The 27,177-nt window shown below is 40.1% G+C and overlaps 1 protein-coding gene across 9 annotated transcripts in view; it reads left to right on the forward strand.

Annotated features, from left to right (window-relative positions):
* The window catches only part of AFF3 (ALF transcription elongation factor 3), a 573,659-nt gene that overhangs the window by 103,531 nt on the left and 442,951 nt on the right, over positions 1–27,177 (forward strand). For 3 of the 9 annotated variants that reach the window (XM_070573486.1, XM_070573487.1, XM_070573488.1), the window contains exon 3: positions 26,242–26,316. The exons of the other annotated variants lie outside the window; for them this stretch is intronic. In XM_070573486.1, the coding sequence (XP_070429587.1) occupies positions 26,242–26,316 (75 nt within the window). The remainder of the gene's footprint in view (positions 1–26,241; positions 26,317–27,177) is intronic. 9 annotated transcript variants of the gene reach the window in all.

Consider the following 27,177-nt stretch of genomic DNA (forward strand, 5'->3'; position numbering starts at 1 on the left):
TTTTTTGAAAGTAGCGTCTGGCTCTTTGGCAGCTCCACAGAAGTTATCTTGGTCCTTTGAGAGTTTCTCCTGCATTTATCACATGGTTTAGATACTGAAAAGGGTTCCTGGCATTTTAACATCCCAATTTCTGGGCAAGAGGAACGTGAAAAAGCTGAAGTCTGTTTGCACTAGCAAAGCCTCTTTGAAATTTGTAGGGCTGAAAAAACCCCTCCATGTTAAAGAAAAAAACAACACAGTCTTCCAGGTTGTGTCTCACCTGCATTCATGGGTGATTTTTCTACTGCCTAATTTTAATATCCACATATCTGGTATTTATGCTGGAGAGAAACATCAGTAGGGATTGTAGAGAAGCGGTCTTTGAAAATATTCACTGAGAAAACTAAAATAACATTTTGAATTTTCCTCACTTTCTGATTATTTTCCAAAGGTCCCACCTCCAAATACTATCACATCGCAGGTCAGGGGTTCAACACATGAATTTGGGAGAGAGACAGATATTCAGTCCATTACGTCACGTCAGAAAGTTCATCAAGTTCCTCATTATCAAACCTCAGAGAGCCTTCCCAGCCCAGGCCACTCACATTTCCATGTGACTTTGCTTTGCTTTATTAAATAATTTATTCATGTTGGATGCGTTTGGCTCAATTTGGTTACTTAATCATCATTTGATAGGCAGCCGCTGAGTATTTTTTCTTTGTTTCTTGGCTGCTGTTTTGTCCGTTCGTTTCTCACTCATTAGGTAGCTCCGGGGTGTGGACTGCCACAATTGCAACTGGTTTTATGCATCTCCTGGAACAGTGTTCATTTATGTAACAAACACCTATGTTGGACCTACTGTGTGCCAGGCACAGTTCTACACACTGCAGTGAAAGGCGATAGCTTTCCTCTTGGAGCTTACTTTTCAGTGGGACAGATAATCAGCAAACAGTAAATTTCAGATTGAAATATATCTGTGCTATAGAGAAAATAAAATAGGAGATAGGAGACATGATAGAGAATGATTTTAGGTGAATGGCACCACTAATTAGGGTGGCTGGGGAAGCCCCACTGATGAGGTGACATTTGACCTGAGATCTGAGAAGTTAACCACACAAAGGTCTTGGAGAAAAGCTTTTCAAACAAAGGAAGCAGCAGAGACAGGGGCCTTTCTCTTGGCTCATTCACAGGACAAAGAACAAAGAAAGCAGGCCAGTGTGCCAGGGGCAGAATGAGCGATGGTGGGGCAGGGCCAGGGGCCTGGGAGGTTATGGGATGGGGTGGGGGTGGTATGAGATAGGCTCGGAGAGTGGGCATGGGCGGGAGTGGTGAGGAGTTTGTCATTTATTCTAAATGCAGAGGAAAGCTGTGGGAGATTTTAAAGTAGAGAAAAATGGGATTTTAACAACACTGCAGGTTAATTCAGTAAACATCATGATGATAGTAGGATGGAAAGTCTGAATGTAAATACATGTAGTAATAGCCGGTGTACTTGCTATGATGTGGACACCCCTTCTGTAAGTTTGAGTGAAAGCTGAAAGAAATATTTTATGCAAAATGAATTACATATCTCTGTGTTTCTAACCGTTTAATATTCATCATTTGGAGCAGAAGTATACATTTTTATCCATATGTGGGCATAAATTGTTCATTTGAGTGGGGCATGCCAATTTTAGGTAAGGTCTCCTCTTAATTTTGATTGTGTATCCCTTGTGGGTACACGTCAAAATATGACAGATCAGCACAGGCCAACCTGGATTTAATGAATAGGAAACCTTGGAATTTATATGATTTGGGGGCACTCGGGGGCTTTTCTAATGCCAGTTCCGAGGGTAAGTGGCATGGAGGTTATTTGATTAATTGGACCAGCATAAACTCTCGCTTCGGCTGACTGCCTGTCATCTGAACACAAAACATTGACGATTAGTTGACTTAGCACTCCAGAGCTAAAAGCATGATACTTCTCTCACCGTTAACAGAATATTTTGCTTAGCATTACAGTTTTAGATAAGCATTGGCAGTGCCCTGCATATATAAGCCTTACTTATGAGTGAGGTATTTTCCAAGGTGTATTTCACACACTCTGCTCCCTGAAGTTCAAGTGTGGTCGAAGCCATACCTTTGCAGTGAGGCCCATTTCATAGTTGCTGTGTGAACCTATCTGTACTTTTGTGAACTGGAGGAGGCTTGGGCTTCGTGCTTAGGAGGCTCTCACTGAACTTCTTTGCTGACCTGTTATTAGTAGAGCTGTCAGTCACACGTGACTTTTATCCTCATGAGATTGTGCGTTTGCACATAGAGTAGCTCTGCATTGGCCTTGTTTTGGAAGACCCAGAGACCTGGATTGGCTTACCTTTCAAGGGGATGAAGAGGGAATTGGCTGGGCTGACTGATCCCAAGTGCCACCTTGACCCGCTGGGCCCCTTGGCCTGAAGAGCTAGCGTTGATTCTGTCCGCTCCTCACCTCCAGGGAGTAAAAGAAATAAAGAATTTGAGATGTTCCCAACTGGTGATCTAGACCCTTTCACTTCATATGTGTTTTGAAATTCGGAAGGTTGGTGACTTTTTTAGAAGCTCAGTAATAAAATTTAGTAGTAGTTGAGACAAATACTCACAGCCCCTGACAGCACTTGTCCTACAGATTTTCATGTTTTGTTAGTCCTACCAGTTTTTCTCTCATTGCATAACCGTATTCTGCTTTTTTATGTGAACGTTTTACAGTGCAGGAGCAATTTCTTACTTTGTTTTCTCAAAAATACAAAAAGTATGTGAAGTATCAGCATTATTATGCCCACCTATAAAGATAAAGATAATGATATTTTTTCTGAGGTAGATATTTGGCAAGTTGTGGAATGGGGTCCTGTCCCAGACATGTGGACATCAAGCATTGGGCTTCTACCACCATTCCACATTGCCTTTCAATTTGCAGAAAGAAATCGCTAAATGTCAAAGTCAATAAAGTTTAACATTTTCCAGTTGGGAAGGAGGCATAGGATAGTAAATATTAATCTGGAGTGTTTTAATATTTCTTTTGCACTGATCAAGAAGGATACAGTTCTCTTCAGGATTAGGAGCTATTTGTGTTGACACTGAAGTTTATCTTTTTTAGAATTCATAGACTAGAATTTGGTGAGACTTAGTTCTTGCCATATTGTGTTGAATCGAGGATGCATGGAAAGATGGCGGGATTGGATGGGGTGGTGAGAGAGGGAAAAGCTGAAGAGAGATTGAAAAATCTTTTTCTTTTTCTTATACATCTTTTTATTATACATCTGTATTGCTTATTTTTTATTGAAAACTCTCTCACTTATCTTGTTATTTTAAAAATCCTCATAAAAGGGAAAAAATAATGAGGTTAAGGAACTTGCCCCAATGTGTGACAGACAGCAGTTAGAACACAGGTCTGTCTGACTCCAGTCACAAAACGTGTTCCCCAGCTGACTGAGGCTCTCACCCTTTGTCCCATTGCCTGGTTCTCTTTCGAGGGTTCAGCCAAGTGGGGCTCTTCCTCTTTCTGGAGGGTCTGTCCCATCGTTGCTCCGGCTGGCTTCCCGGCCAGTCTGACCAAACAGCACTTCCCTGAGCCCTGAAACAGCGTGTTCTAACACTGCTTTCACTGCGATGGTCCATGAGAAAATCCTTTAAAGAAAAAGCCATCTGTAAGAATGAATGAGGAAGGAAGCAGGTGCTTCCGAGCCTTAGCTCTGCGTTGCTTTCCCTGGGCAGGTGTCTCAGACTGGCGATGCCGACACCAGTTTTAGCCACTGCCTTGGCATCCTGCTGTCCTCAGGGGTTCTCCTCAATGGTCCTCTGATGTCGTTGATAAGGGTGTGAGACTAGGACATTCTTCTCCTACCGCTAATGACTAGAAAAGGGATCTGTTCTGTTGTTTTCCCTCTGCCCCTTACTGACAAGGGGAAGGTTCCCAGGAGTGGTTGGAGCTTTTGAAACTCTGCAGTATATATTGGCTGAATTAGTAAAATGATTGCATCTCGGTTAGATTGGACTCTTTCTTGGAGCAAAGGAATGCCGTAGTCATCCGAGTGGAGCTCTTTCTTTGTGTGGAGATATGTGTCAGGGACTCAGGAGAAATGGAATTCCAAGTAATTTGTCACATTTTCCTTCTTTGAAGAGATTCCAGTCTGAATGGGAGGCTGTAAGCAATAATTATCATAGTACTTAGTGACCTTGAGCAAACGGTACAAATGACTACAAATTTAGCAAGGTCCAACAGAGAAAATAAGGACAGAGGAGCATGTAGGGGAGGTGAGGAGCGTGTGGTCAAAGAGAGGGAGCTTCCTGAGGGAGAGTGATGAGTGTCGAGAGTCGTGAGAAAGGGGCAAGGCTGTGGGTCATGAGGGTAATTGAAATTCCAACTAGAAGGCATGGCACATGCAGTTATTGGGTTTGAAATGGTCAGCAGTGTTGAGGCAGGTGTTTGCTATGCTGAAGTATTCTTATAAATCTCTGTATTGGAGATTTATAGGAAATAGGATGGTTAAGATGAAAACTCAGTTTAACAAACATTCAGTGCCCTTGGAGCTAGGCATTAAGCTGGGTTGTGGGGAGAACAAAGATGAGTGCCTGCCCCAGAACTCATGGTCTTGTCGGGGGAAGGGAAAAGGAAAACTAATCTGTACCAGGTGTGAGGTGGTAGAGAAGGAGGTGGCAGCCACTTACGTTAGGGACAGCTTCCTAGAGGAGAGGAGGGACCTAGAGCCAACAGTGAGTGGCCCGTGGGAAGAAAAGACAGAAGAGGAATTTCAGGTTAAGTAAGAAGGTTAACAAAGCCATGTGTAGGAAAAGGAATATGATGCACTGGGGAGTTGTCCTGTGTATCTAGAATACACATGCAGGAGAGTAGCTTGGGTAGAGCTAATGAAGGAGGCAGGCAGGTCACGGGGTGAGGGGAATGACTTTTACGTCTTGCTAAGGGTTCTGGGCATCATCAAGTCTGGTAGAAAATACTTGAAGGAGTGTAAATTTGACAGAATAGCTACTAGGAAGCCATTGTAGATTTTTGAACAGGAAAATGACTTAATGAAGATGGTATCTCATTGAACTAATTAAAAATTTAAGCACTGTTATAATAGTTTTTTTATTATAAAAGCAAGATTAATTTCAGAAAAATTCAGAAGTAGAAAAACTGTAAGGAAGAAGGTAAACATGTTGCATAGTCCCATGACCCATGGGTAGAAATTAAATCGTTTGCATGCTTTGTTATGTTGGGGCCTTTCTGTGCGTATATGTGTCCCAGGTAAAATCATGGGAAGATTCTGGACTGGTGCCTGGCCTCTTTCCCCTTAACTGCAAGCTGCAGGATGTCTTTCACTTGCCCTCTCCAATGTTTATAAAATACATGAGAAATAAAATCAAAGCCCTCTTTGTGTTATTAGTCCACAAGATGGTTGAGATTGTTAACTCTTTTCTGTGTCTTTCTGTAAAACACTTTTCCTCTGTGCAGCCCTTATGTATACACGTGTACATTGTTTTAGGGGGTTATCTGTATCTCCAGATTGTTTTTCTATTTGAGGAAAATTCAAGTCAACTTCACTGGTGTTGGAAGGCGGGAATGTTGGAGAGAATGAAATAAGTGGCCAGGTGGTCTGTTTGTCTGAAATCTGTGGGAGTAAGACCATACGATGCCCTTAGTTTGGTGGGAAAGCAGGTGGGGTGTAGATACACTTGCTCAACTGAGGTGTCCCTGGGTGCCTCATGTCCTCTGGAGGACCGCATAGGGGGCTGGTGATCTTTCCCATCCTTCTGTTTTGGACTTCTTTGCAGAAGAATGGTTCCTGTGTTGTCTTTGCCTTTTCTCCCTTCTTCCCCCTCTTCCTTTAATGGTTTGATGGGGATTTTTAGGACGAGAAGAAATAAAGCCAAGAGTTTTATAATTGGAAACAGTGACTTTGAAAGTCTTTTACCCATGCCACTTCAAAGTCTACACAGACCCCAAATCAAACAATTACAAAACAAAGCAAAAAACACAAAACCACTCAAGGTTGGAGTTGAGAGTACTGTCCTTGACTTTCTCACTGAGCTACATACGTATAGTGCGTATTCCTATTTCCCCTTCCTCCCATATTTGGATCATACTCCCTATAGTTTTAAATCTCGCATTTTTACTAATATTGTGAGCATTTATCATTAAATATCATTACATTTTCCTTGAAGACAGTTTCAGAATACTCACTTTACATGAAGGTACCATAACTTGTTTAAGCATCCTTCTATGGGACATTAGATTTTTTTTCTCGTAATATTTTGGCTGTTACATGAACATGTGCTATGGGGAACATTCTTGTAGAGAAGTCATTGCACATATTGCTGGTAATCCTTTAGTAAAAATTCTTAAAAATGGAATTTCTGATTGGAGGATGTGAGCTTTTATACAGTTTTTGACATATTGCCAAATTTCTCTACAGGAAGATCGGACTTGTTTTGCTACCAGCAGGAGCTTGTGAGACCTCCTGCTGCCCTCTACAGTTGTCTGTATTCAGGATTATACTTTCTAGTTCTTTGTCTATTTGGTAGGTAAAGATAGTATTTCTTTATTGTTTGTTTTTTCTTTTCCTTTTCAAAAAATTATTGATGAGCTACTTTGTGTCCCCCCACCCTTGTTTTGTTATTTTTATTTTTCTCTCTTTTTTTGTTTTTTTCTTACTTACTTTTCATGTCCTAACTCATTTTTATCTGATTTTTCAAAACCATTTTCTTTATTTCTAAGAACTCTTTATATAGGTAGAAAATAAGGCCATTACCCCTTTTCTTGTATGTTTTATATATTTTCCCCAGTTTATCTTTAATCTTTTAACTTTGTGGGAAGTTTATGATGTATAGAAGTGTATAATTTTTACATGGTCAAATATATCACTTTTTTTGCATTCTCTTTAATTGCTTTAATGATTAGGAATGCCAGACCCTTCCAAGATCACATATTTACCTATATTTTCTTCTTGTTGTTTTATAGGTTCATTTTAAAACAATTATTCTTTAATCTGTTGGAACTTATTTTTGAATATTTTATGAAGTAGGATAAAAAATTTTTCTTTTCCCAAATACTGTACCTGTTAGCCTGCAACCCAGAAGTGGATTTGTAATGATATGGAGTTAGGTTTTAAAAAAGTTGGTAAGACAGTAATGGCCTAGGGCGATATGTGGGGCAATTCTAAAGTTATTAAATAGAAGGAATTGAATGTGACAGATAAACGACAGGCACTTCAAACCTAGGGCATTGTGAGGATGATGGTGCCATCCATGTTAATGGGGAATTCATGAGGGGAGACTGGTGTCAGGAAAGAGCTTGAAAAATTTTCTACAGCTCTTTATTTTTTCAGAGCTTGGCACACACTTTCAATTTTGATTAGAGCCATATCAATGGTCTCTCTCAGTGGACTGAATATCTTTGCAAGCCAAGAGTGGATTAAGTGGTTCAAGAGATAGAGGAGAAATCTGGGTTTGGAAAGCCATTTTATATTTATTCATAATTGTTTCTGAAGTACTCTCATTGCTGCCACCTCAGTGCTGCCCGTTCCGAGAATGCTTCTTTAATTACAACTTACCTTTGTTACTTTTGTACAACTTACCTTTATGGTTAACAGATAACTTTCATATCTCTTAGTTCACTTGGTTCTCACAACAACCCAATGTAGAAGGCATGCGTGCATTATCGTGTCCTTGTTTTTAAAGATCTTGAAACTTATACCCAAAGACGTTTGGTGCCTAAGGTCACACAAAGGAGCTATGTTCTCTAGTTCTTTCATTGAACAAATACTCGTTAAGGGCCCGTAGTATGCTGGGCACTGTTAGGTACTGAGGATACATAGATGAGAGGAAGGTTCTTGCTCTTCAGTGTTTAAGTAAAGTAAAAGGCGGAGCTGGAACAAAAACCCAGATCCTGTAACTCCAAGTAGTGCTCTTCTCACTACACCATACTTTCTGGTATATGTACCCATAGGCTTCTCAGCTGAGACTGGTCAAAATATGGTTAGATTGCTTCCTTTATAAGAACTCGATAGTGATCCTTAGTTGACCGAAGAGTCATCATAGTCTGCAGGAATCATTTTTATTTGTAATTGTCATGTCTGGTTACTCTTGTTAAGTAAATGTGATTCATTCATACTTGGAGGCTCCTTCCACACCAACAGTATTCCTGGATAGGGAGAAAGGTTGACTAATTCAGGGAGGATTATGTTAGCATAGCTTGATCTAGGGTCCTGATACTTGGGTGAAATATGCCTCATAAGCATCCTTGTTTTAACAGAGTTGGTATAAAGTAAGGTTGGCTCCTGGCCTGAGCATCCTCAAAGCATGTTCTCCTTTGTGCACACAGGTGATTCCACAGGTGTCTGAAGACTAGAATTTAATGGAGGAGGTTGACCATAGCCATAGTGAAGGGAGCCATGGTTGCACATAGGCACGTATTGCTCGTGACGTGGTAGTGTGGAGCAATGCACTGCTTTGTTGGTAGCCTTGATGATAGGTTGGAAGACCTGTGATCTTCAGGGGAATGGACTTTGGGACAAGGAAGGATCTGACTCCTTTCCTTGACCAGAATTCACTTTTCAGAGCCAGGACCTGGTACTTGACAATACACCTCCATTAAAATAAAAGAAAACTCACAAGAGGCAATTAATGTGGGTGACATTTAATACTTCATGCGTGGGTGAACTTGAGTGACTTTGATGGAATGAGGGAACTGGGTGATAATTAGATCAACGTATTATGTTCCTTTCTACCTTGGTGTTCAAGGTATACCTTTTTGGGGTGCTTTTTATAAGCACTAGATCAAAAGCCAGACATCTATATTACTTGGTTCTTTGTGATGGAAAGTGTAATGTAGAGTGACTCAGACTCTTCATTTTTGAAAGAAATGTTTACTTCATTGATACTCTGATATAAATGTGCCAGCATGATCATCCGTCTAGAAAGTTTAGTGTTTGCAGATCAAAAAACTAAAAATGAAATTAGGTTTCTGTGGACTTTCATCATATTGGGAAAAGCTAATTGCTCTAATGATTTCTTTTTTTTGAATTCTGAACTGAAAAGAGATTGATGTATTTGCAACTGAAGATGGGAGTACGTCTGGTCAACTGATTTTTGCCAGTTTAATTTCTCTAGTTAATTGTTCTTTTGTATTTTAGTCCATATTCACATGTATGTTAATTCTATTGTTATATGTGTATGTTAATTCTATTGTTATATGTGTATATTTTACATATAATACCCTTTTATATTTCTATTTCATCTCACAGTATTATTCAATATTCTTTTATGTGTTCCAATAAAATCATTGTTTTTATATGTGTTTTCTGATTGACAAGTTGAATAAAGAAATTGATTTTCTTTGGTGTAAAACTAAGTGTAGAGTCATGCAGGAAAGCCTTTGGAAAACAAATAGAGCAATCCCTTTGTCAACGCTAATATTTCAGTTTTTCAAGCTACTTGCATGACCAGAGTGATAACCAATCTTAGAACAAGAATTTGTTATTGATTTGCCAGTCTAAAGTAACAAGTTACTGCTTCCCTTCTTATTGAGAATTAAATTAAAATAATTCTCTGCCCTATATAATATGTATCGTGAGAATTCCCTTGCATGATTTATGTGCTGTAGAGTAGCAAAGATAAATGTTGAAGAATCATATGACTTTAGATAAAGGTTGTATATCATTACTACATAATTTTATTATATAGTAAATCCTAATTTGATATGCACAAAAAGCTGTTGCAGAGGTTCTTAAGTTTAGGGGCACATTGTATTATAAGAATTTGCATCTTTTTTTAATTAATCCTGATGAAAATTCTTAGCCCATATGGCTTTTATTGTCCAATAAAAATTGCAAGTGGGAGATGCTGATTTGCTTACAAAACATAGACCCTTTTGCAAATCAGAATTGATTATCATTCAAAGGTAATATTAGAAATAAAAGTTCTATATTGTTTTCTCTTCTCAAAATTAAAATATGAAGTTATAATTAGGTACTCTGTGTTTCATATAAAAGTCAGATAGTGGGTTTTTTTTGCATATTTTAAATTTATTTCCAGAATTTACCATCTGGTAAATGGTTTGAGTTAATTTCAGAGAGTTGCAAGTAACTTAGATGTTTCATACACAATTAATGATTCATGTGTCCTGCATTTGTGTGCATGAGTATGTATGGAATGAGCTTGTTGAAGCTCAGATTTTTAAAATAAACCCACAGTTAATCTTAAATTTTTTCTTCTAACCTCTCCTCCTACCCCAAGGCCATGGAGTTTTTAGGGCCATAGAATATTTTTTTAATAATGAAGGTTTATTTCTTGCTCATTCTGCATGTTTATAGTGTGTCAGTGGGTGTAGGGACTCTTTGTGACATTGACCTCACTCAGGGACCCAGGTGAAGGGAAACTCCATCTTTATGCTTCTGTATTTGGCAATGGAGGAAATGCAGATATGACATATGCAAAGATATGCATACTTGTTCCCAAACTAGCTTCCAACAATTGTGTGTGGAATTGTGTGGAAATTAGCAAGCCGATTCCAAAATATGTATGAGAAATACAAAGGGTCAAGAATACCAAGACAGTCTTGAAAAAGAATGAGGTTGTAGGACTTACTCTACTGGATATCAAAACTTTATTATAAGGCTATAGTAAGTTAAGACATTTTTTGTTGGCAAGGGATAGGCAAATAGACAAATGGAATTGAAAAGAGGGTCCAGGAACAGGATCCCAATGCATAGGAAGACTTGATTTATGGCAAAAGTTGGTACTGCAGAGCAATGAGAAAATAATGGTCTTTTCAATTAATAGTGCTGGGTCATTTGGATCACCATATGGAGAAAAGTTAAACCTGATTCCTACATCACATCAAAATCAGTTTCAGGTTGTTTTTTTCCTGAACTGAAATTGGTTTCATGCATAGTGCGAGGTAGGGGTCAAGTTTAATTCATTCACTTGATCATCAACAGAACGTAGATCATTGATCAAGTTTAATAGAATATTGCCAGAATCTCAGAAATCTTTCTTGGGCATCCTTTCAATCATTATCTTTCTCTTCTCTCCAGAGATAACCATTATCCTGAATTTCAACACTGTAGTTGATGTTTACTTGTTTTTTCACATCATACAAATGCAATTATATAGCAGATACTCTTCTCCGTATTGCTTCTGTCGCTCAGTATTATGTTTGGGAGCCTCATTTATGTTGTTGCATATAGCTGTAGTTCTTAAGGAGTGTGGAGTTACACTTCATCTCTCTAAAAAGTGGAGGATCTCCATAAATTGTTTGGAGTTCTGCATGGGAGATTGATTTATTCTCTTCCGTTTATTTATTTATCCAATCATTTATTTCTATCAGTATGGACTTATGGATATTTATACTTTGGGTTATAACTCAATACTGCTTTATTTCGTTGCTCAAATTGCTCCCGCTCTGGCCTTTGGAAACTCAATTGGCTCCTGATCCTTTTGACGTATGCACATCACTGTGTTGCTGTTGTTATTGTTCTGAGCACTTTCTTGCTTTCTGGCATTCCAAGTTGCTTCAGACCTATCTTGTATATTTTCTGTCACAGTCCTAGAATCAGCCCTCGTTCTTTTCATTGGAGAATGGTGTTAGAAACCAAGATCTGGATGCTAGCTGTGGTTTTTGCTGCTGTGTCGTTGATCCTTCTAGGACCGCTGAGCTGACAGAGCAAGGACGTATGCGTGTATACTAACCTGTGTCTATGCACATATCTATAGATATTTCTATATGTGTCCATCTGTATCTATATTAAGCTAAATGTAAGTTCATGCTGATATCTCCAACCTAATCCATTATCATATGGATCAGATAGATCATTCTAGCTTCCTTCCCTTTATTATGTGAGAATGATTCCAAAGTTTCTTGGCCATTTGGAAGAATGGAATTGCCATTTACTGAGATGCAGAGGATGACATGGGGAGCAAAATTAGGGTGAACTTCTAGAATACTGTTTTTTATTGATAACTGGTGAGGAAAGTTATGTATATAGGATTTTGTTATCTGAAATATTAATAAAATATATATAACATTTGTAATTGTGATTTTTTTTAACTCACATCTGCTACTTTATTTCTTTAATTTGTTTTAAATTATGGTAAAATATACACAATATAAAATTTACCATCTTAACATTTCTTTCTTTCTTTTTTTTTTTTTTTTTGCTGAGGAAGATTAACCCTGAGCTAACATCCATGCCAGTCTTCCTCTATTTTGTAGTATGTGGGCCACTAGCACAGCATGGCTGCTAACAGAGCTAGTGTAGGTCCACACCCAGGAACTGAACCCAGGCCACTGACGCAGAGTATGCTGAACTTAACCACTAGGCCACCGGGGCTCGCCCCATCTTAACCATTTTTAAGTGTACAGTTCACTAGTGTTAAGTATATTTACACTGTTGTGCAATCTTCAGAACTATCTTCATCCTGCCAAACTGAAACAATATCCATTAAACAACTCCCTATTTCTCCCTCCCCCAGCCTTTGGGAACCACTCTTTGACTTTCTTTCTCTGTGAATTTCCCTGCTCTGGGTACCTCATATAAGTGAAATCAAAGTATTTGTCTTTTAGTGGCTGGCTTATTTCATTTAGCCTAATGTCCTCAGGGTCCACCCATGTTGTGTGTGTTAGTTTGCTAGGATTGCATAGCAAAATACCACAGACCGGGTGGCTTAAACAACACAAATTAATTTTCTCACGGGCTTGGGTACTGGAATTCCCAGTTCAGTTGGTTTCTTCTGAGGCCTCTCTCCTCAGCTTGCAGGTCGTTACCATCTTACTGCCTCTTCACAAGGTCTTTTCCCTTGCACAGGCATCCCTGATGTCTCCTCTGTGTGTCCACATTTCCTCTTCTTGTAAGGACAACAGCCAGATTAGATTAGGGCCCACCCTAATAAGTTCATTTTACCCTAATCACCTCTTTAAAGGCCCCTCTCCAAATACAGTCACCTTCTGAGGTGCTGGTGGCTGGGGATTCAACATATGAATTTTGGGGGGACACAGTTTAGCCCATAACATTGTAGCGTGTGTCAGAATTTCCTTCCTTTTAAGTCTGACTCACGTTCCATTATGTACCACATTTTTTTATCCATTCAGTGGTCTTTTAGGTTCCTTCCACCTTTTGGGTGTTTTGAATAGGGCTGCTATGAACGTGAATTTACAAATATTTCTCTGAGAACTTGCTTTCACTTCCTTTCGGTATATAACCAGACGTGCGATTGTTGGATCATACGGTAATTCTATTTTTAAGTTTTTGAGGAGTCGCTGTACTCTTTTCTATGGTAGCTGTACCCATTTTACACTCCCACCAACAGTGTGCACAGGGTTCCAGTTTCTCCACATCCTCTCCAACACTTGTTATTTTCTGGTTTTTTAAAGAGGAGCCATCCTCATGTGTATGAAGATTGCTAAATGTTTAATATGAGGAATCAAATATACCCAGTAGAAACAAAGAAAAAAGAAAATTTTATTTCTTCTGTTTTTCAGCAATAGTCAGTGTTAAAATCTTGATATTTAGATTGTTGTTCTATGTATGCATAAACACACACACAAAATATGCCTTTGTATGATTTTAACAAAATTTTATCATATTGCTTATATAATTTTTATCCTGTTTTTTCCATTTAAAAGTGTTAGGTTATGAGTATTTCCTGTGTCGTTAAATATAATTGAAATATGTGAGTTGTGATAGCTACAACATAAATAATGATTTAATTATTTTCTGATTATGACACATTGGGTTGTATGTAAGTCCCCATTTATGTAAAATTCTCTGATGAAAATGTATCTACATAAATCTTTGCTTTTCTGACAGTTTCCTTTGGACAGATTCCTTGGAGGAGATTAGCAAGGTAAAATATCCTTTTTAAAGATTCTGAATATTTATTACAAAATGCAAAGTTATCTTTAGGAACTTGGCTGTGATCTATACTCCCTCCAGCCATGTGGCTGACACCACTGTCACCCAGCACTTACCAGGAATGAATATTTTTTCCAACTCATTTTTAAAAATCTTTTTCAATTGGGTAGGTAAGAATGGTTTCACTTTGGTTTGTATTTCTTTAATTATTAGTGAGGATGTACAGTTTTCATATATTTATTATTCTTTTTTTTGTGAATTTAATGTGCCTGATATGATAATTGACATAGATAGGAAATAGCAAATTGAATTTGCAGAATTGCCAATATTTTCCTAGTATAGGGAGATGCTATTAGTCATAGTCTTTAAGATTTAAGAAAATGTAATATTCCTTATATTAATATTAAGAGATGGTGTTGCATTTATTAATGATAATTTCCTTGTTCTGTACGAATTGTAAATACTAGTCAGAGAAAACTGCTTAAAATATAAATATTTGAAACAAAGGAAATGCACATTATAATCTGAAAACCACTTGATTTTATCTAAAATTTTAATTTCATTATGTATTAACTCAAAAAGAAATAAATATAATAAATTGTATTTCTGAAACAGTAAAGTTTGATTAGATAAGAGATAAGGAGACAATTTCACACCAAAACTGAAAAGAGTCCTGGTGATTGTATAGGTAGGAGAGACCTGAAGGGAAGGATGGTCAAGTCAGGGGTGGGAGGAGGGGTGTGGTGAGCGGACAGTTAGTAAATCCGTGTCTGGGAGAGTAGAATTCAGAGTTCCTGGAGGACCTGGCAGTTCAGTAAACGCCTTCTGATGTAAATCGCTATCCCTCTATAAGTTGAAGTTTCAGGTGCTTCTGTATCCAGGTTCATAGTCTCGAGGTACTTTATCTCTTGGAAGAAGTAGACATGTTGAGTTCATAAAGAGAAGTTCCTAGACCTGGTGTCAGATGACCTGGTGTCTTCTGAGTTGTCCTTGGGAATCATGTACATTATTTGTCTGAGACCCAGATTATACCAGAGTTGATGCAATTAGATGCTCTCTGGATGAATATCCTGATTTTTTTTTTTCATGTCTAAGTACAGGGGTATTACTGAGAGATTCAGAAAGTCCTTGATCAATGTGAAGTTTGGTTGGGTTGAAATCTATAGGTTAGGTTTATTGAGAAATTGGTTTAGTTCATCCTTGGGGTGGGGATTGAGGGGCATAGGAAGGAAGGGGAGTGGAAAAAATAGACCTGGCCTGGTAGGGAGAGCCGGGATCCTGGTATAGTGTGGCACATAATCCTGTGCCGTATTTACTAATCATTGCCTTAATTTTACATTTTCCATGTTTATAGATAGTTTAGAATGGGAAGAACAAATTAAAACATATGCTGTCGATATTTTAAAAATGTAATGCTTTGTGTTAAAAATGTGATATATGCTTGTAAAACTTCCAAGCAAGACAGAAGAAAATAAATTCCTTCCCACCCATTGCCACTCCATCTTTCACCTCAGAGATAACTATTTTAAAATCTTCATGTATCTATAAACGCACACATTATTTTATGTAAAAGGAATTAGACCATCCATGCTCTTCTACAGCTTATTCTGGCCACTTAATATATATGTCTTGGACATTGTTCTGTGTCTATACATTTAGTTCTTCTCTATCCCACGGCTACGTAGTCTTCCATTGTATGAACTGCCTTAATTTGTTAGCCAGTCTCCTAAGAGTGATATTTAATTGGTTTTAAATTTGTTTTTATTCTGAAATTTAAATAATAATGCAGTGAAATCCTAAATATGAATGATAAATTCCTAAATATGAAATCCCTGGGTCAAAGTCAGTATTTAGTGACAGGCTGTTCAGGCCACCTCTCTCAGATGGATAAGGAGTGGTATTTCTTTCTGCATGGTGGGTATTTTAGTCATCTTCATCTGGATATTAATAATATTTCACCGTGGCAGATCACTTTTAACATTTTCAAAGACTTCGGTGTTCATTATCTTATTTGCTTCTTATAACCACTGATCAATGTATGGATTGATTTTATAACCCTGCTTAAGATGAGGGCATAAGGCAGGGAGTGGCTCCTTACTTGACTATGGCTGGTCTTTACCTGGGTCTTCTCATTCCTGGCCCAGTGTTAATATCTTTGAAAGTAGACAAGGGTCTTTGGAAGTTATGGGCCCAGTGATAGGAAATATTCTTCTTGTTCAGTGGGAGGATTTGCTATGTCTTCCCTTTTCTGTAATTCCACACTGACTCAGAATCATCTGCTGCTTATTCAAGAAAGCTTCAAGTTCAATAATTTTCTAATATGTTTCCCATTGAGTTATTATAGTATCTTCTATTAATGCATGTAGACTTTTAATTGCAAAAGGAGTACATGACTCTTCTATGTCTTTTTGTTCAAATCATTTAAAAAAATTATTTGGTAAAACCTAGCTTTATCAACAACTTGAGGCTGCTGCTTTCAGAATGTACCTGAAAAGCCTTTACGTGTCTTAGAATGAACTTTGCTGTCCTGAGGAGACCAGACAAATCTACTCACAGTATTGTTTATCCTTACTGCCAGTCAGTGAAAGGACAGATTGAGTGAAAGAGAACCTAGGTAGGTCATCCATCCATCCATTCATCTATTCATTCAACAAATGGAAATTGAGTGTCTACTATGAGCCAGTCATTGTTTTCAGCTAATTCTGAGAGGCGTGGACTCTGAAGTCCAGGGGAGGGAGAACCCTGCTGCCCAGAAGCTGGAAAACCAGGATGAAAGCCCACAGAATGCTGTCCTCCTGCTAACTCAGCAGAAGGCTAATTGATTTTGAGTTGGCAGAGATCAAAGACGAGGAGAAAAGTGGATTGTCTCTTCCCCTGTCTCTCCCAATATTATGTGCCACAAACTGCCCAAGATTACCTACTCTAGATTACCCAGGTCTTTTTTCTGTGCACGGCATTTTGATGAATAGCCTTCTTCATAGGCTTTCCTCCCATTAATAATCTTAATATTACAGAGCTATCTATATTGCCTGTGACACTGGTCTTACTCTGTTGTGTATGAGTGTATATATGGGAAACATGAAAAGAGACAGAAAGAGTAAGGAGTGGAGGAAGAGAAGGAAAGGAGGAGGGGAGGAGGGGAGGAGGGGGTGAAGACATTTTAAGATAATGAAGCAAACGTGTTGTCAGAGTAGACTGAGTCTTCTCTTTGCCATGTTTCTTAAAGAATTGTGATAGTTATCATCATGTGTGGGCAGCCCCATAATATATAAATATAATATTCATAATATTCTAGGGATCAAATAAAATATTTTTATGATAGATTACATGTCTAATTGAAGTTGGGAACTTGCAAGTGATACATCAGCTATAGGAAGACCCCTTGGTTTTCTGACACTGTGTTATATGGATATTTAGAATTAATCATCTTTAGTGTCACTAGCACAGAATGAATTATAGAACTTTAGAGTTCAAATAATTCATAATCCTTATCATCTTCCTCTAAGTCAGCTTAATTATAGAATTTTCACCTTAGGAAGTTGGAGAAATGTCCTCAAGAATCTCTGTGTTGAGGTGGGGATATGGATATTTTTTCATGTCTAGCTGGCACTTTGTACATAGTAAGTGTTAACTGAATATTTTTTGATAAAAAATATATTATTTTAAAAACTTAAATTGTTTTTAATATCCAGAACTTCTGTGGAACTTAGAATTCCGATTCTAACCGTTATTATTTAGGAAAATCATTTAAATTTCCTAAGCCCCACTTTTTCATTGATGAAAGACCTTTATCTTTAAAATGAGCATAAGAATGTTTACAGCACACAGATTTTATTTCATTTTTATGTTTACACGTTTGTTTATTAAAATTTTGTGTTTTGCTTAAATAAGGGCTATATAACAGGTTTGTTGAGAGGGATTCAGAGGATAACAAATAAAACTTTCTTTACAAACTTTCCAGCACCAGACAGTTGGCCAATATTACTTTATTATGATTCTCATTGTTATTATATTCTTTAACCATAAAGAGCGTTTTAGGATCCAGAATCTGAATAGATTTTCGTTCTGTTTGTTCAAATTGTGATATATGTATAGGCTAGCTTTTGAAAAGGAAGGAAAAAAAATTAAACAATTATTTAGCATGTATTTTTAAAGTATTTTCTTCAGTGCCCACTCTGTGCTAGTTAATATTCTAGGTCCTGGGAATACAGGTTTACAGAAAGTAGACATAGGCCCTCTTCTTATGGAACTAACCATTTAATGGAGGATTCAGATAATTAGTGTGAGAAATGTGATTATGGGGGAGAATGCAGGTTTCTCTGTAGTACATATGAAGGGCCCCCCAGTCAGGACTTGGGTCCATTGAGGGTGTCCAAGAACGTTTCTGAGAGGGAGTCATCACTAATCTGACACCTTCAGGATCAGGAGGAGGTGGGCAGGTTGGAGAGCATACACCTGGGCTCAGAGAGAGACCAGGGCATAGAGATTGGATGGATTGAAGGCTGACGTTGGAGAGATAAGCAGGGGCAGATCATCTCTGCAGGGCCATTGACACCAGGTTTAGCTTCTGTCCAAAGGCGGTGTGGAGCCAGAGCAGTGACGTGATCGAGCTACTGTTTTAAAAATACCACTTTACTGTGGAGGCGTAATTCTACTGGGGCAGGAAGAACAACCAGGAGACCCTTTAGGAGGCACTGCAAGGGACTAGGAAGGAGCCAATGGTGGCCTGGAGTGAGAAGGTGGCGGTGGAGGAGAGAACTGGACAAGTTTGAGTGATATTGACAGGACTGGGGGATTGATTGGATATAAGGAGCAGTGGTTTGGCAAATGACAGAGTCAAGATGGTGCCCATATTTCTGACCTGAGTAACTAGGTGGGTAGTGGTGCCATCCACCAACATAGATGACAGAAGTGGAGGCAGAGGCTGGGGTCAGGGGGTGGTGAGGGGCTAAGTGTAGAAATGCTGGGCTGTGCATGTTTTTGGGAAACCTGACTTGAGGAGACCAAGTGGATAGTTGGATAACTGGGTTTGGAGCTGAGAAGACAGATTGGGTGAGTCTTGGAGCCTTGCCCGTCATCAACATAAAGATGGCACCTGAAGGCAAGGAGTGAATGACATCACCCAGGAAGACTCACGGGAGAACAGGCCAGGCTTAGACACAAAGACTTGCACAGAACCCTGAGTGACAACTGCTTCTAAAGGAGTGTCCCAGGAACAAAAACATGCAAAGCAACCTCAAGAGTAGCCCAAGAGGCAGGAGGGAAACCAGGAGCACGTGGTACCACAGAGCCTGGAGTAGACAGCCTCTTGAAAGATGGTGTCAGCTGCCTGGGAGGTGGGGAGTGAGAAATATCCATTGATTGCCCAGTGAGGAGGTGGTGACCCTGCTGTGAACAGCAGACCCTGATCCCAGATGGCGTGGGCTTATTAGGAAAACCAGGGATTGGGAGAGACAGTGAGTCTCTGTAGAAAACTGTGGCTGAAAACAGTCAAAAGAGGACAGAGGGTCAGAGAGGGCTTATCTTTTTTTTTTTTTTTTTAAAGATAGGAGGGCCTTGAATGAGTTTATTTGCTGATGAGAAAAAGCCAATTGAGACCAAGACAGTGACCAAATAGGAGAAAGTGGCCTCTATGGGAAAGTGGCCAGTGGGGGGAATAGGCTTCAGGGCTCAGGTGGGAGAGTTAGCCTTGGGCTGAGGAAGGACTTGCCCTCAGAGGGGAGTGAGGAGGGATGGGGTGTAAAGGCCTGAGTGGCAGGGAGGTGGGGAAAGGTTGGAAGGTGGGAAGTTGAGGGAGCATCTACCCATGGGCTTCTGTTTCTCTGTGACTGAGGAAGTGAGCCTGGGGTCTCATACCCTGGTCCTGCTTTCCTGATGACCCTAGAGGCTCATCCTCTCAGGGGGGTACTGTGTTCTCTTTCAGATACTGGAGATTGTTAATTGTCTTATTTTCCTCTTCCTGTCTCCTTTACCCACCAAGACTTCTTGCTAAGCTGATAAACTGCCCTGGACCAAAACAGATTGTTCTCCTCGTCAAAACAGGGTCTCTTCCCTCTCAGATAAGTTAGTGTCTATGATAGTAGTTTCCATCTGTTCTACATGGAAGACCAAATGGTTGGTCTGTCAGATAGCTTGGACATCAGAAGGTGTTTGAGGACATGCATATCCCTTTAATTCTACCTTTCCGTGAAGTTAGCTGTTTTCATTACTAGCCTCGGGCTAGTTCTGTCCTTCACAGGTAAATTAATTCAGTTCAATAAATAGCTGTAGCTCTAGCTGACTCTTGCTCCTTTTCAGAAATCCCATTCAAACAGATGGTTCATATCTCATTCCTCTGGGAGGAAAACAAGTTGAGGAGTTGGATTCAGGAAGAGCATGAGCCATTCTTTAATGGCTAACATTTGGGGTCTCAGGGCTTTCCGTGTCCAGGAGCTTGATCCAAATGATGTCAGGAAGTTATATGAGAGGGCTCGGCCACCCTTCTGCCCTCTGACTTAAAGCCATGCCCATGACCCTGAGTGGCCGCATGGGGGTTGTATGGAAGAGCATCGTAAAAACATAAGCATGCTATAAAATATGACCCTTCTTGCATATGGCTTGAAAATTCCTGGGAGCCCAAGTTTAGAAACTGATGCTGTAAAGTGAAAATGAAATTTAACTGAGCATTTGGTGGAGGAAAAGTAATTTATTGTCTCTAACATGAAAGCCCTGGCAGTAAGCATCCTTCTCATCATGCATACCTATGATTGATGCCAGCTCTGTGCTGCTGGCTGGAAGGGAGCTCTTTGAAATAGCATAGTAGGGACTTTGCAGGTGGGTCTCATTTGGTTAAGTTACTGCTTTTGTGAGGCTCTGCTGCATCTTTATATTCTACCAAGAAGAAGATGGTAAATCAGAGTAATTGCTTCATCCCAAGGCACTTTTATATTGTAAAGGAAAAAGGTCCTGTTAAGAAACTCAAATTAACTTCTGCTGTTTATACTATATGGAAAGCCTCTTTGAAAGCTGCTTGTCGTACAGCCTGGTGGTTTATTTATCATGGAACAATTCCATTAGAACCTGACACTTGTTCTCATGGCACCAAGACTTAGGATCCCTTGGGAAAAGCATTTAACCCTTGGAAATGCAAAGCTGTCATTTATCTGTCATCTCTCTAAAAATTCACTCGAGTATATTTATGAGAGAGATTTGGAACAGTCATCGTTTTTACTGAGTTAGGAAAGGAGTTGGGATCCAGTAAAGGATCAGTAAAGAAATGGTAAGTGTCCAGTACCATATTGCAGCACTGACTTGTCCATGCTAGTTCTGTTGTAAAAAGCGCTTACTATGGTCTTCTACAATTCTTAAGGAATTCGCTGTACAGAATTCAGGGACTGGAGTATTAGTTAATTGCTAGTGCTGACTCATTTGAATTTCTTGTCCCAGTAATATTTTATAGGTTTTAGAAGGATTCTTGATGTATATCAACCAAGGAGGCTTAGCAGATCTTAGAAGAATGAACTGAAATTGTCATGATATGAAAATTAACACCCTTCTTCCTGGCATTTACTAACAAAGGGAGGGGGTACTATTTGTTAAAGCTCATCAGTGAGCAAGTTCCCTGGGGAGCCAGTGGGGTAAGAGTGTAAGAATTTGGTCTCTGGTGCCAGACTGCCTGGCTTCAGACCCAAGCATTGTCGCTCACTGGCTGTGGGACTTGGACAAGTTAGTTAACTACAGAGCCTCTTGTTTCCTCACTGGTAAATGGGGATAATGCCTCTTGGGATTTTGAAGATGATTAAATGAAATAATTCCTGTGAAGTGCTTTCCACAGTGGCTGCGTGTAGTAAGAAAGGGTAGTGGTTGTTATTAGCAAAATTGAATATGGGCGTGATGGGTCTGGGAAGATGGCATAGATCTTTCAAAAAGGCTATCTTTCTTTGGAATATTTGTGGGCTGACATCGTCCATGGGTGATCGTTACTATGTGTCTCCGAAGAAGTGATTATGGCACAAACCACACTCACTTCTCTTCCCATTCTTGTGGAACAGATCGTAGCCCTAAGGCAGAGATCTGTAAATGCTCCCAAAGACAGTTTCAAGACTGAATTAAGATCGAGATAACCTTTGTGGTTAGAGACAAGTAAGTACAAGGTAGGACTGACCTTTTTGAGGTGTCTATGGTAAAAATAATCATGGGGGTCACACTTACAAAGCTGATGGTGAGCCGGTGGCATAATGCTCTTGGGGGAAAGTAGAGCGAACAGGCATGGAAACTGGAATTACTTGACTCAGAAAGAAAGCCTAGGGGCCGGGCCTGGTGGCATAGTGGTTAACTTTGTGTGCCCTGCTTCAGTGGCCCAGGGTTCACCAGTTCAGATCCCGGGTGTGGACCTACGTACCGCTTATCAAGCCATGCTGTGGCTGGCGTCCCACATATAAAGTAGAGGAAGATGGGCATGGATGTTAGCTCAGAGCCAATCTTCCTCAGCAAAAAGAGGAGGATTGGGGACAGCTGTTAGCTCAGGGCTAATCTTCCTCAAAAAAAAAAAAAAAAAAGAATGCCTAGTGTAAGTAAGCAGTGGAATGGTAATGTTCAGGATTTAAGGGTTTATTATATGCATTGTTGACCAGTTCTCACTCCTCAGCAGATCTTTAGCCACTACCAACCTCACTACTATCCTTATCACCTACCCCCATCACCACCACCACGCCTACCAGCATCACCAACACCACCCTCCCCAGCACCACCCTCCCTAGTACCACCAACACCAACACCCTCTCCACCACAGCTACCACAGCGCGGTCCTTGAAGGACTCCAGTGGGGATCATTCATGCCTCTTTACCCAGCTCTGACTCCAGCCCCATCTTCTCACTGCCTGAATTGCTTCTATCACCTGTTCACTCCGTGACCACCTTTCTGCCTTTCAGCCCACCAGCCTCTGTCTCTGGGCTAAGGAGAGAATTTGCAAGTACACTTCAACAGCCTTGCTTTTCTCTGAATTAAGAAAGGATTACTGATCTTTTATTATTTGCTTTATAAATAAGGAGATATGTTCATTAGTTTGACTCATTAAATTTAAAGCAATTGTTATAATTTTGGCGTGTTTGATTAAGTTTCTTTAATTACACACAGTTGCAGATGTTGCAGCTCCAGAGAGCAGGAGAGTTTCTGTGAAGCTTTCTTCTCCTTTCCACTTCGTGCCTTTTCTTCTTCCTGTTTGCCCCTGTGGCTGCCAGTCCACACCCCAGGGCAGCTTAGTACGTTGTCCCAGGACTGTAAATGTCCCGTGACTGAAAAGATTGTCTCCTCTGTGATCAAGCTGTTCAAGGCCAGCTCTGATGCAAACTGTAGAGAAAGGGAGAGTGTGTCTGGGAGCCCCTCTATTCTCCCCTGCATCTGCCCTTCGTTTTGTCACTCCCAACCACGCCTGCTTCAGGAAAGGATCAGATAAACCTATTTAGAGTGAAGAAGCAATGACAGGTTCACGGTGAAGCAAACCAAGGAAATGAGACTTTAAATGTGGAATGCCAGCTTGTTAAAGTAAGAGGGTCTAGGCCAGTCACTGCCCGAGTTGTCTCCAGAGCATCTAACACAGTGGCGTTCGGGAGGCATTCAGGAAATCCTTTCGGACTAAAGTGAATTGTGTTTCTGCTAGTTGAAGAGGATTAACATTTTTTAAACATGGAGAACATGATGGCTTTCCTCAAAGGATAGGCAAGAGGTTATTCATTCTCTTCTCCTTGAACTCACTTATTCCTAGACCCCAACCCTGGAGACACACCAGTGGGTAGGATAGTGTTGTTTTAAGAATAAAACACTTTGATGATTCTAGTCAGGGGGTCCCTTAGCTATGTGTACCCTTGGCTGAAAGTCTCCCTCTTGGGAGGGGCAGTTTGTTGGAGCCAGTGTTCAGATGTGAACAACTGTATGTGGATCGATGCAGGGCTCTCCTGGCCAGCTGGGTCTCTTGGGGCCAAGTGGGGGCCCAGCTGGAGGGGCCGCTGCACTAGCTCCGGCACCTTTCCCTCCAGTAGGGCAGCTGGGCAGAGAATGGGTAGGATTTGATGAAAAAGGTGGTGACATCAGCCCCAGATGGCTTACTTTAGAATCTGTCATTTCGTTATTCACTCATCTGTCCTCTACTCTACTATTCTATATTACATGCATATCCTTTTTGTGTGTGTGCTCTGGAAAGAGACTGATTTTTGTCTTTCATTGTTTTGGTAATATAAAAATTTTAGCAGCTGAGCCTTTATTCCAGAATTCTCCTTTTAGTTCCCTTTGAATGAGAAATAGCTTCCCTGTGTTTCACTTGTCCTGTTATGCTTTCATGGGGCTTGTGTTCACTATTTATTAATACTGGGCTTCTAGACATCAGGGTTTAGGAAGTGTGGCCATCTCTTGGCTCATGGGCAGCTCCTCTTCCTTGGGTAGACACGAAGAAAGTACTTTGGACATTGCTGTTCCTTCTACGTGATGTCTTCGTTATGACATCATTTTGAAAATGAAACTCTGATTCTAAGTTCCTTGATCTTGAAAACAGTTAATCTAGTAATAGTATCTACTATCCCTACTTTCCCTAAAGGGGCATTGTAAGGATAATTAAGGGACATATATGTGAAGTGTTTTGAGTTCAGTTGAAGGGAGAAGCTATCAGGTGCAAAGGTATTGCTATTATTTAGTTTCATACTGTTACCGTATGATCATGAATACATTAATTTTGGAAATGATGATAATTTTGTGTTTGGAGATCTATTCCTACTTAACCAGCGTAATTGTTTTTGACCTGAGTCCTACAAGATACCTCAATTTATGGGCCAAAAGCAAGTAAGTGGGAAATGATCAGAAATGTTTTTACTATGTTTTTCATTGGCTGTTTTTTTCTATTCTGAAAATAAATGTCTTTTAAACAGAATTGATTAAAAAGCTTTATTTTCTGGGAATGTTATGCATCTGCAATAAATAATAAATAATATTGTAGCAGTTGACTGCCTCCACTTTCATGCAAAATAAATAAATACGTTTGGTGACATACATTTGAGGAGTGTGATTCTTATAATTTTCACAGCAGTAGGGAACAACTTTTCAGATGATAGAGATTTTACCATCTGCTAGTAACAAAGAAACATAGCTCGTAACACAAGACTCTTACTAGGTTTAACGTATGTATTGGCATGCCAGGAACCGAAATCCTCTACAGCTTTAGTCAACCACCCCTGGGGAAGTTGACCTGACTTTCAGCACGTCAGGTGAAAGGCTCCTTTGCTTGAAAAGCAGATAACATGGTCCTCACGTTGCTAGAATGGCAGAGGAGGGAAGAGGGCTGAGTTTTAATGGTGAGAGATCAAGAGAAAGGCACTCCCTGGGATTGTAAGTACCTACGTGGATTTCGCTTGTAATTAGTGGAATGGTGGACTCACTGTTGAGAAGACACTGTCTTTTTGAGTCAAAATATTTAGTGTTGGTAGAAGAGATAAAAGTTCAGACACTTAGGGAGAGATGGGGGATAGCAAGTCCAGACTTTCTCTTACAATGACATTTGTTTTAAGCAGGTGACATGTTAGCTTCCTAGGCCTGACATCACACATGGGGGTTGTGGTTGTAGTTAAGGATAAGGAGTGGATTGCTTACCATTAAGAAGGGCTGAATGGTCAGTGGAGCCTACAGATCTGCCTACCAAGGAAAGGGAGGAAAAACCAAAGTGAAGCCATTGAAGAAGTATTGCCTCTCTTTTTGGGGTTTCCTTTGCTCTCCTCTGGAGAAGGGCGATGATTGTCTTTTTTGGTCATTCTGGTTTCATCTGATGGTGTGGAGGTTACTGCATGGCACAAGCATCATGGTGGTAGCATAAAAGATGGCCAGTGCATTTGTATTAGTAGATTGTGTGTAAGTGGTCCTGAGGGTGTTCAGTCCTTCTTAGTGTTCAAAGCCATAGGCTGAATGTGTGGGGAGAACCTCACTGGAGAACTTTAGCTATCAGTGGTCTGCATATTGGAGTGCTTTGGGTTATCTTCAAGCTTAATGAGTTGAGGAATGAAGCAGATTTAGTTGGGAAGGAGCAGTATCCCCCTCACCTCCAACTTCTTCATATTCGGAAGTGATCCATGCTCCCTGACCCGGAAATGCAGTGAGTCTGATACCTGCCGAGTTGATTTGGGCTTGTATCCTCATGCCTTTGTCTTAAATATCTAAGCCACATTGCAAAATAGGTAGGGTTTTGTTTTCGTGCTGCACTCTACATTGTCCCTCCCTTTTTCATCATGCCTCCTGTTTGGATCCCCTTTGGACCTTGATGTCCTTGTGCCCTTTCCCCCTGGCCTTTGGGGAAAAAGTTGGCAAACTCATGCATGCTAAGATATCAAGGGCTTATCAGGTTTAAAGTGTTTTCCCTTCTTGTGGTGTCTACGTTTCTTACAGGGGTGAAGACATCTTAAACCAGAGGAATGACTCTCTAGTTGTGGAATTTCAGTCATCAGCCAGCAGATGCAGGAGGTATTATTTTGGGTATGGGGGCCTTCTCAGAAGCCTGGAAATCATCCTAAATGCCTGCTCCGTGTTCATAAGGCCACTTTGTGCATCACACCAGTCTTGTGTGCTTGGTTGGCTTGACCTGGCTGAGGACAGCAAGCATGATGTGGAAGTCTCTGTGCATGGAGTTCCACAGGTGCTTCACGGGCGGCTGTATGTGCTGCATAGGGGAAGAAGTGTGATGCATGCGATGCAAGCTTATTTTTCTGACTGCAAATGCTGGTTTTGGTCCAAAAGTTGTAAGTTCATAGTAAAAATAGAATTTCCCTCTTGGTTAAAGCCCGCTTCATGCCCCTCCACAACATATGTGTCCTCAGAGTGGTCTCCATTTGAAATTCATGGAATGTTCATGAAAGCTGGGGTTTCACATTGCAAATGTCCACGAGCTGGCAGAACAGTCATACCCTCCCCTTTGAACCCGAATCTTGGTTCTGTGAATAAGAGTGTCATTTCCATCTCGTGCCTCCCTATGCCAGTCACTGTTACCACAGCCACCCCGGAGAGTTCTCAGTGATCGTGAGTTGGAGCTGTGAGCCTCTCAGTTGGTAAGGCTGTGACTGTAGCCTCCCTTTATATGAAGGTCACTAGTTGGACTCTCAAATCTAATAACTTTGGGTAATGTGCTAAGGATGAATTAAAATGCTAATAGGCTACATGTTCTGGGTATTTTAACATTCCCTAATCTTAAATTTAAATGAAATGCCTGAGGTGCTCTCACAGCCTTGCCAGAAGCGTATTTACCATCGCCCCTTAGACAGTGAATTTAAAGTATATTCTGGCCACACTGGCAGAGCTAGGAGGATAAGCAGTATTTATTTTATGATC

Source organism: Equus przewalskii, chromosome 14, assembly GCF_037783145.1.
Source record: "Equus przewalskii isolate Varuska chromosome 14, EquPr2, whole genome shotgun sequence".
Lineage (NCBI taxonomy): Eukaryota > Metazoa > Chordata > Mammalia > Perissodactyla > Equidae > Equus > Equus przewalskii.